General features: G+C 47.1%; 1 protein-coding gene across 2 annotated transcripts in view; it reads left to right on the top strand.

Moving 5' to 3' along the window:
* The window catches only part of CORO2A (coronin 2A), a 59,225-nt gene extending 45,794 nt beyond the window's left edge, over positions 1-13,431 (top strand). For both annotated transcript variants that reach the window (XM_074570543.1, XM_074570542.1), the window contains 9 exons: positions 3,058-3,207; positions 3,733-3,912; positions 4,613-4,729; positions 5,857-5,961; positions 6,301-6,397; positions 8,419-8,531; positions 9,663-9,753; positions 10,049-10,320; positions 11,723-13,431. In XM_074570543.1, the coding sequence (XP_074426644.1) occupies positions 3,058-3,207; positions 3,733-3,912; positions 4,613-4,729; positions 5,857-5,961; positions 6,301-6,397; positions 8,419-8,531; positions 9,663-9,753; positions 10,049-10,320; positions 11,723-11,854 (1,257 nt within the window). In that variant the 3' untranslated portion in view covers positions 11,855-13,431. The remainder of the gene's footprint in view (positions 1-3,057; positions 3,208-3,732; positions 3,913-4,612; positions 4,730-5,856; positions 5,962-6,300; positions 6,398-8,418; positions 8,532-9,662; positions 9,754-10,048; positions 10,321-11,722) is intronic.
* Positions 13,432-18,283: the final 4,852 nt, after the last annotated feature.

Genomic DNA, 18,283 nt, shown 5'->3' on the forward strand with positions numbered 1-18,283 from the left:
TGTTGTTTAATGATTGCTCAGTAAAGGGGAAAACTGCTTCCCTTCATCTAATGGCTATCTTCCTGTTGTTCCAGACCAGGATGTTGCTAGCTTTCATCCCTGCCAGGGCATGCTGCTGAGTCATATTTATTCTGTTGTCGGGATTTATACAGAAGGGCTGCTTTCTTTTCCAATTTTCTACTGAAACTTGGCACTGAATTATTCTCCAGACAAAAGAATGCGAACACTGAGCTTGGCACTGATCTCAGCACCAAAAGTTGTTCTGAGAAGTTTTGCTGTTTGTAACTGTACTCTCTTTTTTGTACTACCCTCCCATCATCATCCTGGCACCAGGAAGGGGTATCTTAGGGGTTCCCCTGAAGTGACACAGTGTAGGAACACCTCTTCCCTCCCCTCTAAGTAGTGAGGACAGCAGACTGTGTTTCTTAGTGTGACTTACCTGGCCTTTCCTGGTACCTGGTAGCTAGACCTGTGGAGGTCACTTAGTCCAAGACCTGCTCAAAGCAGGCCAGTTGAATCAGGTTGCTCCAAGTGTTGTCCTGATGAATTGGGAAATCTCCAAGGCTACAGATCCCATTGCCTCACTGGGCCCTTATTCCAAGGGTTGAGTACCCCTGTGGGGAAAATAGAGTTCCTCTGGTCTCCAAGGGGTGCCCATATTGCCATTTGTGTCCATTGCCTTTGGTGCTCTCCTTGTGCACCTCCAAAGAGTCTGGCTCCATCTTCTCTGTGCCTTCCTGCAGAGTAGTTGAAGGGCAGCCAGAAGAGCTTACCTTTGCCTTCTCCTTCCTGAACTGAACAAATTCATTTCTTTCCAGCTGCCCTCAGATTTACTGTGCTCCTGTCCTCTCCTCATCTTAGTGGCTGCTGTTGGACTCACTCCATGCGGTCAACATCTGTCTTACTTGTCCTGGCCTGTACTGGAGAGCTCAGATTAGACATACTGTTGGGACATCTCCACAGCACCACTTTATCCTGAGAGAAGTCTGAGGAAGTTTTTGGTATCCCAGAGGCATCTACCACTTCCACTGCGCTGGACATTAGAGCGAAAGCCTTCCGTGCCGTCTGTTGTTAAAGGCCTGGTGCTCTCTGCCATTTCTGAGCACTAGCATACGCCACTGTTCTGCCTTGTGTGCAAGGATGCCTCTGATTCCTCCTACTGGGCTGGATCTCCCTGAAACTTTTGAGAAAGGCAACAAGCTTCTGTGAAGATGGTAGAAATTTCCGATCACCTATGTTCCTCAGAGTTTTCTTGGCCATTAGCCAGCCTTTCTGGAGCTTGCCTTGGTGGCATAACAGGTATCTGTAGTGGTGTGTAGCTGAAGCTTGTAGAGCAGTACTTTTGGGCATGGGAGGGGATGGATAGTCTCTGTGAACACCCAGTGCCCTGAACACTGCTGCCTCAGGCAGGCTTAGGACTGAGGCCAATGCAAGCGGCCAGGGGCTGAGCGTTTGAACAGTATGGGGAGCGAGCTTGTTCTTGTACCCCTTCTGTTCCTTTTGGCAAATCATCAGGCACATATGAATTCAGCTTACTGAGAATCTTCTCCCCTGCAGTTAGAGGGGCAATGCTGTGCCTTTTACTTTGCTTTGTCAGGTTTTCTTCAAGATGCACCAGGGTAGGTGGCTCATGGATTGTTCCTGCGTGGCCTGGCAGTTCTGGCTCCCAGACCTGCTTCTTCTGTACACTAAGCACTGTCAATTTCTGCCATTTAATGCATCCTGAGATTCCAGCCAGGGGCTTTTCCCTGCTTTTACCACCACCCATTTCATAGCATGGGAAATGAATGGTTCATTCTAGGCAGTTCTTCTCAGCGTGAACACAACCTATTTTTCCCTTTCCTGCTCTCTCAGCCCCATTCCTTCAGTGGTAGCTTTTGAAGCTGTAGAGCATGATGCTTTCTCTTACTGCTGCCGAAGTTCACCTGGAGTACAGGGCCCCACAGTCCTTCGGTTTCTGAAGGGCTTCATTCCTCAGTGGGTTAAACACTGTTAAGAAGAGCACTTATGATCTTTCCCAGCAGGTCACAGAATTTGTGCCTCTCCTTCTTTGGCTTAGAAAGGTGTGATCCTCATCAGCCAAACAGTAGGAGGCTTGGAGAGGTGTGGCTAATTTCCACAAACTATCTGCTTCAAAGATCCTTTCCCTTTTGCTTCAGGCTAAGTCCTAGAAAAATTATGACAAGCATAGTAATTTTTATTGAGCCAAAGGGTTAATTGTCTGTTAGCATCCTAAATACTTGTGCTTCTAGGGTTAGTGTGAGAAAGATTCTTTCATTTTACCTGCACAGGTTCAGCCCCTTTTGCAGGTTTCCTCTATTGTCTCCTTCAACCCCAGGAGGACAGAGGATTTTTATCTTCATGCAGCATCCTTCTAGAAGAACCCAGGCCTGCAGGTTGACCTGTTATGAGACAGCACACTCCCAGTGTTGAGCGATGCTGCCCAGTCTCTCCGCTCAGGGCATCTGCCATATGGCCACCTGGGTGCTGTTTTGTGTACTTTGACAAATGGCTGTGTCGTTTGCAAAGCGTCGTTTTCAGCACTGGTGCAGTTTTCTATGGGGCAAACAGTACTATGGCTGTCATCTGACCAGGGCAGTTCTCAGTTCTTTTACCACGGTAGTGTTGAGTGGATGACTGCTTGTATCAGTCACTGTTACCATACCTTCTGGGACTCTTTGCTGAGATTTATTTCAGATTTCCTTGTTCCTGCTCAAAGTTTCTTAGGAGGCAAGGCCTGCAAGATCTGTGGTTTACTTCTTCCCTGTGGGAATAACATTTTGTAATTGTGCTGACAGTTTGCCCAGGTGTTAGGGTTGGATTGGCAAGTTAAAACCAACTGGTAGGACTGCTGGCTACAGATGGAGGGTAAAGAGGAGTCTTCAGGCCCATAGAAAGTTAAAGATACGAATTTAAACGCGTGGCACTTAGTAAAGCCAGGAGCACTCCTATTCACTACCAAGGGAATAATAATACGAAGGGAATAATAGTTATTGTTAAGTTCCAAATTAGCTCCTTACTTAGGAATCTCAAAAAGATCCATCCTGTGCCATTCAGGTTAAAATCTGGGACATCCCCAAGCACTTGCTAACAAGAAACATTACCAGTCCGAAGAAGGAACTTCTTGGACATGTTCGAAGAGTGGGCCTCATTGAATGGCATCCCACTGCTAATAACATCCTCTTCAGCTCTGGCTATGACTACAAGGTGGGTCTGTTCACTGTGGAGCTCTCCTCATGCAACGCCCTGTTTGGCAGCGTGTTTTGAAATTTGTTTAAATTTCAAGCTGTAAGATAATACTAAATAGTTCAGAAGCCTTCTTCAGGGGGAAATTCCATGGTGACCCCAAAGTCAAAAGGGTATTGCTACAAGTTCAAAAGGACTTGCTAATTTTCTTGTCTTCTAATGAGCTTCAGTCTACTCTGCTGTTCTCCTTTACTGGATTGGATACAGCATGCAATGCACTTGTGTTTGGTTTCATTCTTGTGCTAGTGCAAATATCTGCATTGAGGCTGGCGATTTTTATGTATTAAGTGTGGTTGTAAAGGAAATTAGAATATTGGACATTCTGAGCAGACACTGTGCCCCTGATAAGTAAGTGCCAGGTGAACAACCACTTATGATGGATAAGACCTATACGTGTAGAGAAGAGAGAAAGAAGTGAATAGGGTACACAAAGTCCCCAGTTGGTCAGGCAGCAGAGGGCTGATTTTTTTTTTTCTTTTGCTCCAGATAATGATCTGGAACCTTGACACCAAGGAAGCTGTCATCTCAAACCCCGTGAAGATCCTTGATGCTCACAAAGATGTGGTCCTCTCCATGTCATTCAACACAGATGGCAGTCTCCTTGCCACAGCCTGCAGGGACAGGAAGATACGTCTGATAGACCCGCGTGCAGGAACAGTCCTACAAGTAGGTTGGGTTCAGAGGTTTGTGGTCAAGCTGGTCTCACCCCTTGGAGTGTTTCTAGGTAGTGTCTTCTGTGTAGATTCATTGCCATTAAAGAAGACGCATCTGTGCTCTGCATTGCCCAAGGCAGCAGATGATGCTATTGCCTTCTACTTTTCATGGAACACTTGCTGTCATTGTTGAAAGCAGGCTTTCTGCATCTTCCTACCATGCTCCTTGCTCCCGGAAACCATTCTCGAAGTGCTGTTTTCATAGCTCCCTCCTGCAGTTCTCTGTGGGACGCCTTGGGAGGGCTTGTAGAGATCAGGTGGACAGGTGGATGCAAGTGTACATTTGTACCACTGCCATGGTTGTTCTTTGTTGCTTGTACTTTGTATCTGTTGTTAAGATGAAGCTGACTGCATTTTATTTGCACAGATATTTGCATATAGGTATTTGCATGGATTTGTGTATGCAGAAAGTCCTGCCTACAACTAATAGGGATTGCCCTCTTGGAAACATGTGAATCAGTATTTAGAGAGATTGAGCTTTTGGGAATGGCCCTGAAGGCCACCTTTCTTGTATCCCCATGAAATCTTACTCACTGTAGTTGAGCCAGGCTGAGTAGATCTTTCAGATGTGACTGAATCAGAGGTCTCATGTAGCATTAAATGTGTCTGTGCAACAGGTGGTGTCTTATGCAATGTCCTTTCTCTTCCTATAGGAAGCCAGCTACAAGTCTCACAGAGTCAATAAAGTCTTGTTCCTTGGAAACATGAAAAAGCTGTTCTCTACTGGAACATCTCGGTGGAACAATAGGCAAATTGCATTATGGGATCAAGTGAGTTGGACTAACAATCATAACCATACCAGCTTTGGTTTTCTCTCTTTTGCTGTAACTTTAACCGTTCTCCTGCCAAATACCTAGAAATTGGTTTATAACAGCAATTCAGAAGTGATCTGTCAAATTCTTAATGGGTGATAGGTCTTACTGCTGTGACACTGTTAACTGAGTATGAGTTTCTGAAGAAGCTCTCAAAGCTTTCAGCATAGAGATTCACCAAACAAAGAGAATGCTGTGCCCACTACAGGAAGAAATAATTCAAAGGACCTTTGGGTCGTCATTGTAGCTCTGACTTAAAAGACGCTGTTACTGGTCTTGCTGTCAAATTGTTACTGGTGCTGGAAAGAGAAATGAGCTCTAGACAGAGCCTACTCAGGTGAAGCCCTCAATGGAGAAAAAGGTGTGGAGTGTTTTTGATTTCTGATGACTCCTGACAGTAGAGTATTGAGGTAGTACTTATTGGTCACTTCTAAGACATGATCTCCTATCATGATGGCTGCCTTACAAAACCCTGCTCTTCTCTACCCCTCTCATATGCAGTGAAATGCTTTTTCTTTGTCAGCATCTCACTTTGTCCCTCTGTGTCAACCTCCTCGCAGCACAATCTTCTGCCTCTTTGTTGTGCTGTTACCCTTTGTACCAGACAAAGTTGGTAGACCAGGTTTATCATTTGCCATTTGGCTATGTTTGGACATGGCTTCTTTGCATATGTGAGAGGCAAAGCATTGTGCTGCTGTCTGAAGGCTTTCCACAAAGCTGAGCAGTGCTCTGACACATCATGGGTCTCACATTAGGGTTTCACTGCCTTCAGAGATGCTGGAGGAGCTGGCCACACTTAGTTTGAGAATACAGTGGGAGGGCCTGTGAGGCCAGGTGTGTGCAGCCTCCTTAGGGACAGACATTGGCACAGGAACTGCCCGGCGGGCATCTTTCTGAGGTCCACATCCACCCAGGTCATTATCCCATCTAAACAGAAGCTGTGGGTCAGGGCAGCTGGCCGTGGCCTAGGATCGTTACAGAGATGTGCTCACATGCTGCTGCCAGCGGGGTTCAGGTAAGGTGTCCCTGACTTGAGGTGACTCACAGGTGATTGCAGCTGCCTGTTTTTCCTTTGTCCTGCCCAGAATGACCTTTCCGTGCCTTTGCTGGAGGAGGATCTGGATGGCTCCTCGGGACTCCTGTTTCCCTTCTACGACTCAGACACACACATGCTTTACGTTGTGGGAAAGGTAAGTGCTTTCCATGTCAGCAAATGCCGTCCTGTCTGATTCTTCTCCCTGTGTTGCATCAGGCTGAAGTCAGAGATGCTCCTGAAGCATGTTAACCTGATATGGGCTGGTGGGATGGGGCCTGAGGGTGCTGCAGCATCAGGTCACATTTTCCACTGGAGACGTACCATGTTTACTCTGGGGAGGTACACTGCAGAGCCCTCACCTTCCCTCAAAGGAATTTGGGCGAAAATATTTGGTTCATTCTTGACCCTGCATGGCTTCTGGGGCCAGGCATTCCTCTCAGGCTCTCATTCTGAACAGCAGAGCCTGGCTTATGTTCATTTTCTTTGCCTTTAGGGTGATGGAAATATACGGTACTATGAGATAAGCCCTGAGAAACCATACCTGAACTACCTGATGGAATACCGTTCTCATTTACCACAGAAGGGAATTGGTGAGTGGCAGCATATATATAATGCTACAAAAGCGTGGTGGCTTCTTTGTTTTAGAGGGTGTCAGAGTCCAGGACTATCCAAAATAAAGAGAGTGGGTCAGATTCCAGTCTCCGCCCAGGTTTACAGGTGCACAACAGTCAGCTTGGCCCAACTCACCTATATAGCACAGATGGTATTACAGGGTCAGAGCTTGGAGGGCTCCCTTCTGACCAGCAGGGCATGGGCTTTACTGGCTGCTGCTGTGTCCACTCTCACATACCTAGTCAAGGTAGAAAGGAGGATAGTCTGCATTTAAAGATGGAGGATGCTCCTTGCCCTTTGTGAATCTGCTCCAAGATTTTTGGCATTGAACTCTGTTGACATTGTTTCTGCTCTGGGATTTCTCTGGTAATGGGTGCTCCACATCTTAATGCCTTCACTCTTATCACTTGCCTACCTTCTCCTGTATTGGCATTTCCATTTAGAATCATAGAATCATAGAATCTTCATGGTTGGAAAGGACTTTTGAGACCATCAATTCCAACCATACACACAAAAAAACTCAACCCCTACAATCTCTGCCACTAAAGCATGCCCTGAAGTACCAAATCTAGACGTTTCTTAAACACCTCTAGGGATGGTGACTCAACCACCTTCCTGGGCAGGCTGTTCCAGTGCCTGACCACTCTTTCAGTAAAGTAATTCCTCCTAATATCTAACCTAAACCTCCCCTGACGCAGCTTCAGACCATTTCCTCTGGTTGTGATTAGGGCACCTTTCCTCTGTGGGAGACCCTTGCTTATAAACCTGTCCATATACTACCCACTGTTTAACTCATTCAAGCTACAGAATTTGGCTTTCAGCCCTCAGACCTTGTTGGTAGCTCTTTCTTGAACCTTCTCCAGTCTATCTGGTAAGCCGTATTCCTCTATACACTGACATGTTTTTAGGACCATTTGCCACCCCTCCACACTACCTGTGGACACTCCCCTTCTTCCAGGACATTGGTACAGATATTTAGCAGCACTAGATTTTGTGCCTGCAGGTCTCCTTCAAAAAACTGTTATTGGAAAGGAATAAATGACTTAAAGCTTAACTGGAAGATCTCTCAGTTTTTCAGCTTTTATAATCCTTCCAATGTAGAATATCCTGATTTTAATGTCATAGTCTCTTTAAAAATCATTCCATGAAAAGTAAGCGTACAAATGTTTTTTAAAAAGCCTGAGTGAATCAAATCTCTTTGCCTAACCTGATCTGGTCTGCTGATCAAAAATACTGCTAAGATTATTGCACAATAGTTGCCAAAACAAAGTACAATGTAGAGGAGTGGAATTTAGATTCATATTTAGATGAATGCATAATATAAGGAGCAAGTCCTTCACGCAGAATCTGTTTTTTTAATGAAGTCATGGGGTATTAGTAGTCTCCAAGGAGAGGCAATCTCTTTTGTTAAGGGAATTTACATGGTTGTAGGCTTTGGACTGTACAAGCTCACAGGAGAGAAATCCACTGAGGCTGACAGGTACTTGGAGACCTTGTGTGTCCAGTCCCTGAAACACAAACGGTGCTGTCTGTCAGAGTAGATGTTCACACCCTGCTCATACTTCATTGTGCTTTGTGATAGTGTTGCAGGGAGGCTGGGCTGGAAGGGCTTTCAGCCTGACCCATATAGGTATTCTGGTCGTGTTTAAGTGTCCTGAAATCCCTTCCTGCTGATCCTGGTAGTCAAATCCTGTGGTATCACCTGCCCGTTTTGCTCAGTCATGGTAACTCTATTTGCAGCGCATGAGGATCAATAAGGAACAGGAGGCTTAGGATGAGAATCACAGACCCTGTGTGTAACTCCGTGGCCTGACAGAAAAAAAAAATACTTAGTCTTGTCATTTGTGTCACTGAGACAATTTTGGGTGCAGATTTCAGACTATGCTGCTGTGGAGCTGATGCTGTGACTTCTGTTGTTTGGTGACCCTTTTTCCATGGCAAATGATGTTAACTTCCCTAGGGACATTTATACCCTCTTTCTTTTATACTATCCCACCAGGAATGATGCCAAAGAGAGGCCTTGAAGTGTCAGCTTGTGAGATTTTCCGTTTCTACAAACTGATCCCAACTAAAAGCCTGATTGAGCCCATCTCCATGATTGTGCCTCGACGGGTAAGTTAACCTCAGTTCATGTCTGGGACAAATATCAGTGAAAAAGAGGGCAGTGCCTCCTTTCCATGACTCTGGGGGGCAGGAGAGTACGTAGAACAAGGGATTTTCTCTCTCCTAGTCTAAAGGACAAAGCTCAGTTTGTGGGGCAGCCCTGCCAAGAAAGCCTGTCTGGGTAACTCAAGAGTTAAGTCTCTGTGTAATGGCCAGCTTTGTAAGACATGCTCACCAATCTGCTCTGCTTAGGTTCAACAAGGGGTCTCTCTGACTGTCAGGTCAACTAGCTGTCTGTAACCTTCCTCAGTTGATGGCATCTGTTTGACATAATGACAAAAGAGAGAGAGAGGTTGGGGATGATGTTGAGTGACATGAAAATCTCCTTGTGGAAGGAAGAAGAATCTCCCTGGGAAAAAGGGAACAATGGATTCCAGGGTCTCTACCCAGTGGGTGCACGTTTGTTACGGACAGTTGTTTTGCAGCACGTAAGACATGACTTATTACACTGATAGTGATGTAGAAGTAAGTCTCAGAGCTGGTGTGGCTAAAGAATGACCCTTGTAATGAATCTGTAGCTAGCCAAGATAGCTCCCATGTGACCGTGTGAGTAAAGGTACCTTGTAAATGTCAGCACTGTGCCCTGTACTTCCAGAAACATTGGAAGGTATGAGTACCTTGAATTCAGAGAAGCAGCAGAGGTAATGCTTATTACAACTACCTATCAGGCATGTTCCCCCAGTATTATCTCCTTGGCCAATTTTTGTCAGCTGATGATCAGCTGATGATTTGTGACTTGTGTCCATCCTTCGTTTCCACTTCTTCATCCTCAGGAACACACTGAGTTCATGGGAGTTGGGTTAGCCTGTGTCACCAACCTCCCCCAGTCTGTTGTCTGAAAGTGGAAAGACCTTACTGGCAGGAATTAAAATAGGCCTTCAGATGCAATTGCTCTGAGTTGGGGTGAGGAGGAGAGAGATTCAGGGCAGGTGAGAAGATTTTATGGCCATGCTGGTGAGTGTTCAGGACACCGACTGTGCTGAGGTGGAAAAAATTTCTTTTCTCCACCACAATCCAGTATGGTCCATCTAAGCCAAAACCTCACTGACATAGTGACTCTTGACTTCTATTTGCTTGCAGTCGGAGTCATACCAGGAAGACATCTACCCCTTGACCACAGGAGCCCAGCCAGCACTGACAGCACAAGAGTGGCTGAACGGAGTCAACAAAGGTCAGCACACGGAGCGCTCCCCAACCCTTCAGATCCCCAGGGCTTGGGTAAGCTGCCACTGGCTGTCTGGCCTTTAACTGCCAGAGAGAGAGGAAGGGAGGAGAAGGAGAGACATAACAAATATGGCTGTAAGCTAAAATAACTTTGTGGCTAAAATATTCAGAGCTGTGAACTCTGAAAGCTGCTCCCGGTGCCTCCGTGTTCATCCCTGCAGGCTGTTTGAATTAATTTGCTTATAGCTGTTTTTTTGAGTACAGATTGTGAGTGCTAACCTGTCACCTGCCTCCCTCCCTAGGGCCCCTCTTGGTATCCTTAAGACCAGGCTCTGGAGCTGTGAATTCCTTACCACAGTTTCCTGAGCCAGAGCCACTCGTGAAAACTACTGACCTGAACCAGCACCAGGATTGGGGAGGAAAGATGCCACTGGAGGGCATGCAGAAGTCAAGTGACATTGGAGACAACAGAAAACAGCTGAAAGTGGAGGAGAAATTGCCGAAAAATGAGCAAATGCGCCTCTCCAATGGCTTCGACATATTTGAGTGTCCACCACCAAAAACTGAAAATGAGGTGTGAATGTTTGGGGTGAGGGGTTGGGGCTGTGGGGGGAAGCCCAGAGTCAGCTGGCAGATGCCGTTCACAAGGTGACAGAATCTGAGGAGGGTTTATTTTGCAGGCCTGGGCCAGTGTGAGCTCTGCCAGCATGGGAGCAGGAGCTCTGCATGCCCTGGCTGCCACATGGGAAGCAGAAAGGTGGCCCAGCAGCACCCCAGCTGAGGGGATCTGGAAAGGAGAGAGCAATCAGTATTTACGCTTCTTAGTAAATCTTGTGGCACAGGCCTGCCTGGTGGTTGGTTGCAGACAAGGAGGTCCTTGTGACCTCCAGATTCTGGAGAAGAGAAGGGCGTTTATGTGATATGATGCTTCAATGAGAGCTGCACTCAGAGAGCCTGATGAGGCAGCAGAGATGTCTGTGGAAGAAGTAGGTGTTCCCTGCTGCCTTGGCCCATGGGGCGTCCATGTAGTCTTAAATGCCAGACAGTATTGTGGACCCTGACATGGGAAAGGGGCTGGCTCTGCCCCTGCTTTGGCAGCTCACTGCTGGGGGACAGCTTGGCAGTGCAGTGCCATTGAGGCTGGTTGCTGGTCTCAGCCTGCTCCTGGGAATGGCTCCAGAAAAGGTCTTGGCAGATCCATGACCTGCCTTCAGCCATGGCCAACCCCCGCCCTGTATTGTAACCGAAGCTTGTATAGTGGTAGATCTCTGTGGTGATTTGCGAGCTCCCCATCATTGGCAGCTCAAGAACATTTTTGAGTACGTGCAGCTTGTTTGCCTGTAGGAACCCTGGAAGGATTTCCTTCCCATAGCCGTGCTCAGGTCCCCTTTTCAGCCTTGCAAGATTTTAGCGTCTGCAGGTTGATGGGGCAGAAATTTCCACAGCTGAATTTCCCTGTGGTGTGAAAAAACATATTCTTCTGTGCGCTTCTGAGCTGGTGCTCTAAAATTACAGAAGCAACCTGTGCAGAGCTGCGTGCTCTGCTGCGTGCACAGTGAAAGGCCATGCTAGTCCCAACTGGAGACGACGGAGCATGATCAACAGGAAAAAAAAAGACAAGTAAAAGGACTTGCCCAAGGTCAGAGTAGGAGATGTGTCAGATCCAGGAATTTAGGCTCCAAATACTCTGTGTGTAGTCGCTTTTTGAATGATCAATGGTATGAAGGTTATTTTTTCTGATCTTTTCATTGAATTAAGCAGATGTAGCATTACTAAGCAGCTGAGAAACACCAGCACTCATAGCCCAGGCTAGGGAACAGCAGGAGCACTGCTGATGTTCAGTATGTATGTTTGAAACCTCCTCCTTAGATGCTGTTTCTCTTGGAAGTGATGTGACAGGACTGGTGGTATTTGACAGGTTAAGTCTGCATTTTCTAAGTGTAAAATGTGAAAGTAAAAAGTGACTCTTCTTACAGCTTTTGCAGATGTTTTACCGGCAACAGGAAGAAATCCGTAGACTACGTGAGCTGGTAAATCAGAGAGATGTCCAAATTAAACAGCTGGAGCTGGAGCTCAGAAACCTCTGCACGGACACAGGTGGTTACTGAGGGTGCTGGCCTGCAGCTCTTTGCACCCCTGGCAACGGGAGCAGACTCCTAGGGTTTTTGCTGGGGGAAAAATTGATGCTTCAAGCAGCAGGGACTTCCCTGGCTTGTGGTGGTCACAATTCCCTAATCATCACCAGACAGTTATTGATAGACTTGCTGCGCTTCTTCAGGCTCCCCTTGCTTGCCTGCTCACTCATGCCAGAAGCTCATGCATTAATGCTCGTGAGAGACTTTGGAAACTCTTGCTTATCTGGCCCTGGAGAAGCCACCTATTAAGCTCTAGGAACAACCTCTTCTGCTGCCCCTCCACATGACATGAGGATGGGAGACTGCCAGCTTCTTTTCCCACCCGTGGACCCAGTGGTGCAGCTCCTGTGGCCGCTTTCTTCTGCCCTGGGACACCACTCTGCAACTGAGCCTCAGAGGCACCTCTAGCTCCGAAGTGATCCTCATGCATCCCTCTTGCCTCACAGCTTGGCCCTGTGACCGGGTGGCTAGGCAAAGCCGCGGCTGCCCTGACCTGGTGCTGGGGATAGTCCCGCTCCGAGCGGGAGGCTGCACTGGGGCTGCCAAGGGACAGCACTTTTGTGATATGTAAAGGAGAGTTGGTGTTTGGAGGTCTTACTTTAAAGGGGTGGTGGTGTGGGCTGGTTCTCACTAGAGAAGCTGCAGGTGCAGAAGAGGTCTCTGGGTCCTTTGAGTGAGTGGCCTTTCCTCCCTCCTTCTGCCAAAGACCAGCTGCAGTCAGCTGAGGGCTGTGGTCCTGCGGTGCTCATCAGACAAATGAGGACATTTAAAGCTGCATAGCATTGGCAGTGGTGGGGTTTGCCAAGAGGGATTAAAAGGATGAGGGAGGAGTTGGACCCCCCAGCCCACTGCAGACCTTTCAGCAATGGTGCTAGAAGTGTGGTGTCAACCACAGGAGGATCACAGGACCATGGCTGGTCACAAACAGCCCTCACTGGTTGCTGGAGGGAGCTGCCTCATCCTTGTGCCCACAACTGCTGCTTCCTTAGCTCCCAGGTGCCAGCGCCTTGTCCCATGCCTTCAGCCACCTACAAGCTCCCTCTTCCCAGCTGTGTTGCCCAGCCCTCTGCATCCTCCAGGGCCGCCCCATCTCCCTAAGCCCTGCAGCCACACACATCTGTGCCCTTCACCCCCATCTCTCTAGCACACTGCCTTCCCCAGCCCTTTGCTTAAGGCAAGAGCAGCTGCAGGATGCAGGTCCCATCCTTGGTTTCAGGGCTGGCACCTGTGACCAGCGTTACGGAGTCTGCCTGCAATGTGCAGATGGGCCAGCAGCAGCACCCACCTGCCCGCCCTGTTGATTCCTGGGGGGTCTCCTCTCGTTTGTTCCCACGGTGTGGGGCAAGATAGCGCAGTCAGTTGCCCTGGGGTCTGAGCACAGCAGCAGCACTGTAGGGGGAATGTTTTACCTTGCCCCAAATGCAGAGCTCATGGAGAGCAGAGCAAGCAACCACTGTTTAGCCTATAACTGTGCACCTCTGCTGTGACACATGTAGGAATGAATACTATGCCCTGCTAGTTCCCTGAAGCCTAATGATTTCCCAAAGTCTAAAAAAAATTAATTAATTAATTAAATAATAAAAAAGTCTCCATACTCAGAAATTCCCGTGGACAGGACTTCTTAGCAGGGGGACTAAAGGCCGCACACTGCCTGTGCTCATGTGAGATGCCCCCTCTGGTTATCCCTGAAAGCAGAAGCCAGCAGGGAGCTCACGGGCACTAAATACTCTTACATGAGAACCACACAAAGACTTTGGCATCCCTTTTGCTCTGCTGTGAAGACTTCGGCATCCCTTTTGCTCTGCTGTGAAGACTTCACCCAGCTTTCAAATATAATTCACTCATTTCTAAATAGCAACAACAGATGCGGGTGCTAAAAAGTCACAAATATTGTTTCTTTCTGCAGCATTACAGAGAGGGAGGGGGCAGTTCATATTCTTCAGGAAGAGTCCTTTAGCATCAGTCACTTACTTAACACTGCTCTTTTTGTAAAAAGTAATATAACAAAATTTCTGAAACAAACTTCAGCTCATTTCAGATCCTCCAGAAGGGACTTTCCTGTGCCCTGGGAACACTACTGTCTGCAGTTAAATGCAAAAGCAGCTCACCCCAGATACAGAGCTTTAATCCAAACACATGAAGTGGTCAGGCTTTGTCACCAAAGAGAAGAGCTATGTAAGAAATTGAGAAGCTCACAGTTTTTCAGCCATGTCAAACAGGCCTGACAGCTTCAAACTTCAAAGCCATTTTCACATTGGGTAGCCCCAGGGATATGACACTGGTTTCCAAGATACCATTATCCGAAGGGAGAGCACTTGAAACAGCCTCAGCAGTCCAGGGAATACGACACTTTCCTTGTCACCATATCTATTTTATTTGCTGGATTTTTTTGCTTGTTTTTCATACAGAATAAATTATTTAAATTATTTCCAAGTTTAAGTAATTTTTACAGGGGATTTTTAAATCCTCATGAGGATTCTTTCTTTGTTATCCCATGACTGGCTAGCATAGAAAATGGTCGGCCACCATGGTTCTTACCTTAGGCTTGTGTTGATTTCAGCATTTCTGGAAAAGAAGTTGCTTTCATTTAGGGTTTTTACTGGCAACGTTTAGTAAGGCGAGACTATTTAATCAAAACTTCTTTTTTAGACAGTATGCCCGTAAAAGCGTAGACTGTGAAATGTATTTCAATTTGGAGCTTAAATGCAACCATCAATCTTTCACACAGGGGAAAAAAAAGTGGAGGAAATGGAGTTACGTGTTAATGAACTGTGCCTAAATAGACTTAAGTGATCATTTTAACAGTTTCTAAAACTCCTAACAGCTTTGTAAAAAACTGTAAAACATGGGGATAAAAACCAAATTTGTGCAATGAAAAGCAAATGTAACTGAATAATAAATATATTTAGAGTTATACTTTTTGATACATGCAAGGTTGTTGGTTTCTTATTATCACTGTATTGCTGAAGTGACTAAAAATTAAGCTGAATCAAGGTCAGAAACGAGTATCACTTGCTGTCTTTTTTTGCTTGCATGAAGTTGTGGCCGTACATTAGGAGGCAGGTTGTACACAGTCTAAAATGTGCCCGTGGGCCTGTCTTCTTACATCTTCCCCATCTGCCGTTGATGCTACAAAGGGGTGGCCGTTTCAAACCATTCTGCATTGTACTGGTGTTCATGTTCTGTTGAGTAAACAGACCCCTCTGGAGATGTGTACTGCATGGTGAGGTGTTCCCTGGCCATGCTGCCTCGCAGTCCCAGCACTTCTCTTGCCCAGTACACTCTGACCAGGCTCTTTTAGATATGCCACACGAAGAGGCTTTTATGTGTTATTATGAAATTTACTTACTTGAAGGCATTTGATTTTCAAAGGGATTTTGGTTTAGCAGGGTGAAGCAGCAATCACAGTACAAGCACAATATTGCAGTCGCAAGATCCGGTTGGATCACAATACAAATGAAATTCCTGGTCTCTATCCACTCACTGGGATGACGCTGGGTATCTCCAGTCACCAGGAAGAAATATGTGGGTTGGGGCCAGTTCAAGCCTGTAGCTCTCTTGAAAGTTCGTTTTGTTGGTTGCTCAGTTTTTGTGCTTTATGTTGGGCTGAGCCCCGTGCTCTGGCTGGCTCAGGAAGACATTCACACCTTTTGATTAACTTACGCCATGTACACAGCCAGTTGACCACTCAACTGATAGGACAATTAATCTAAAACAAAAGCAATCCTCCAGTCCCTTTACCACTGGGATAAGTCCGGCTTTCTTTACAACAGCTGTAGTGGCTCCCTGAATTCTTCCCCGAGCGTCGTTAAGTGCATTTGCTCTGCCCTTCTCTTCTGAGCCTCCTTCCACTGTAGGGGTTTATTGATCAGTCACAATTTTGGGCATGGAAGTGTTCACAGATGCATTCAGGATGTAACTTTTGTTTGATAAAACATATTTTGGGATAGTGTTAGGGGAAAAAAAAAAAAAAGAAAAAAAGGGAAATTGCTGAAGAAAGTCTGTGGTGGGAACTTTGTGCACCAGCCGTGCAATCCGGGCACTGTGACCTCCTGATCTTCCTGTCTGCTAAGGGTCCTTGTGCTGGGGAGGGTGACCAGGCAGACACTGCCCTGGGACAGGTCGCGGGACACTGTGTCCCTCCGCTGGCACTGACATAGGCTCACTGCTCTGAGCAAAGCCTAGGAAAAGGCAGCAGCGGGCAGGTCGGTGTGGGAGGCAGAGGACTAGCCTGCAGCACCTTTGCTGTCCTGGGGTCACGGCCTCTGAGCCCACACAGAGACAGCGAAACACAGTGTTGCTTGCCTGCTGGATTTACAGCCACAACACATCACATCTTCACACCCAGGCCGGTTCTCAACTGCAAAATAAACTCTTCTCAAACCTATGCAATAGTTGTCATTCTCATTTCGTTTCCCACCACCAGAGTCTGCAAATGTGCTCAAAGAGCTGTGAGCAGAAGAGAGCATCGAGCCAGCACCCCTTCATTGGCCCTGCAGGGAGAAGCAGCAGGTCACTCTTGTTGGCCCCGGGCTGGCCAGCAGCCTTTCCCTTGCAACCTGCAAGGGGGCACTGGAGCAAAGCCCCAGTGCCAGGAATTGCCTCTTGGGCATGCTGCAGCATTATTTTGGAGCAGGAACTCCAGTCCATCCACAACTTGCTCATACTGGTCAGCCCAGAACTTAGCACTCCTCCACACGTCGCCTCACCAGCAATGAGGAGAGAGGAAGGACGACTTCCCTTGACCCACTGGCAATGCTCTTTTAAATACAGCTCAGGATACTGTTGGCCATTGTTGCAGCAAGCCAGCATTGCTGGCTCAAGCTCAGCTTGTTTTCCAGGAGGACCCCAAGGAACTTCTCAGCAAAGCTGCTTGCTATCTGTGCATTACCTGGCATGGGGCTTCTCCTCAGATGCAGGACCGTGCAGGTGCCCTTGCTGAGCTACATCACATTCCTTGTTGCCCAGTTCTGCATTTCTGCTGTTGAGGTTCCTCTGGAAAGCAGCACAACTGTCTGCTGCACCTGCCAGTCCTCACACTTTTGTGTGCTCTGCAAGCTTGCTTGAGGGTGCACCCTGTCCCATCCTGCAGGTCACTAAGGGAGAGATTCAGTGGCTTTGGATTTGTTTTGTAAACAGTTTTCTATTTCCCCTTCAGAAATCCAGGCTAACTATTCCTGAGCACTTGCTGATTCTTCATGCCTTTGGAAATGGTCTCCAGCAGGATTTTCTCCACCATCTTCCGAAGGACTGCATGAGGCTGACTGACCTGTAGTTCTTTCACTTTCCTCTTTGCCTGTATTGAAGACAGGACTGAGAGCGAGTGATCTGCAACCTTTCCCAGTTGCCACCACCTTTCAAAGATCATTAAGGATGGCTTTGCAATGCCATCAGCCGCCTTCTCCCTCAGCACGCTTGGGTGCAACCCCACAGACTTGTGTACATCCAGGGTGTTGAAGTACTCCCTAGCCTGGTCTTGCCTGTTCTGGTGTACAGCAGATATGCACCACAACAGTACCTATTTTTCTCTGCCAGCTTTCACTCTCCTTAGTTCTATGCGAAACTCCTCAGATTCTCACCATGGCTACCGTGCTCATGGAAATCAACAGCCTGCTATGAACAGCAGCTGTGCAACCAGCAGTTCACCCACAGTAGCTGTTGAGCCCTCCTTGTACAATATGAAGAAAACCAACCTTTGGGTGCCCAGGCCCTTAAGCAATGTCCCTGGACCTGCTAGTCACACTTGATACTTCTCCGGTCACCCCTGGCAGTATCTATGGTGCACACATGAAAAAGCAGCACTGTATAGTAGGTGCCCAGATGAGCCTCAGTAGCCTCTGCACAGCATCCGTATCGAGAGCCCCAGACAAACAGCAAACCTCCCTAGATGATAAATCTAGTCGGCAGATACGGGGCTTCTGATGCCTGTAATGGACAGTAGTGTCCTCTAACTAACGCTTGTCAATTGTCACTTCCTTCTAGTGCTCCTGAGTGCCTCACGTGCACCCAAGAAATCCCTTTTTGTTCGCCCTGACAAGGCTTGACCGAGGCCACATGGCTGGAGCTACCATGCTTAAAACCCCGCTCCTCCAAGCCACTGACAATTGCAGCTTCTGTCAGCAAAGAAAGCTCTCCTGAATAAGGTCCTTGTGCAGAAGCAGAGAAAAGTTTCTGAATTTCATTTTTCAGCATCACAACATGTCTAATAACACTATGCCCAGTTCTTTTCAAACCCTATTTGCAACAAAATGATGCACAATAATCTGTTTAAGCGAGTTCTTACAATGAGTATATGCATAAGTCAAGATGGTTTCCTCTTCTGAATTTCTCTCCTCTTGTTTTTGCATGTTTTTTCTTCATCAGAAATTTGCACATCCAATAACTTCTGATCCAACTACAAAC

The sequence above is a fragment of the Larus michahellis genome, chromosome Z (genome assembly GCF_964199755.1).
Source record: "Larus michahellis chromosome Z, bLarMic1.1, whole genome shotgun sequence".
In the NCBI taxonomy this organism is placed as follows: Eukaryota; Metazoa; Chordata; class Aves; order Charadriiformes; family Laridae; genus Larus; species Larus michahellis.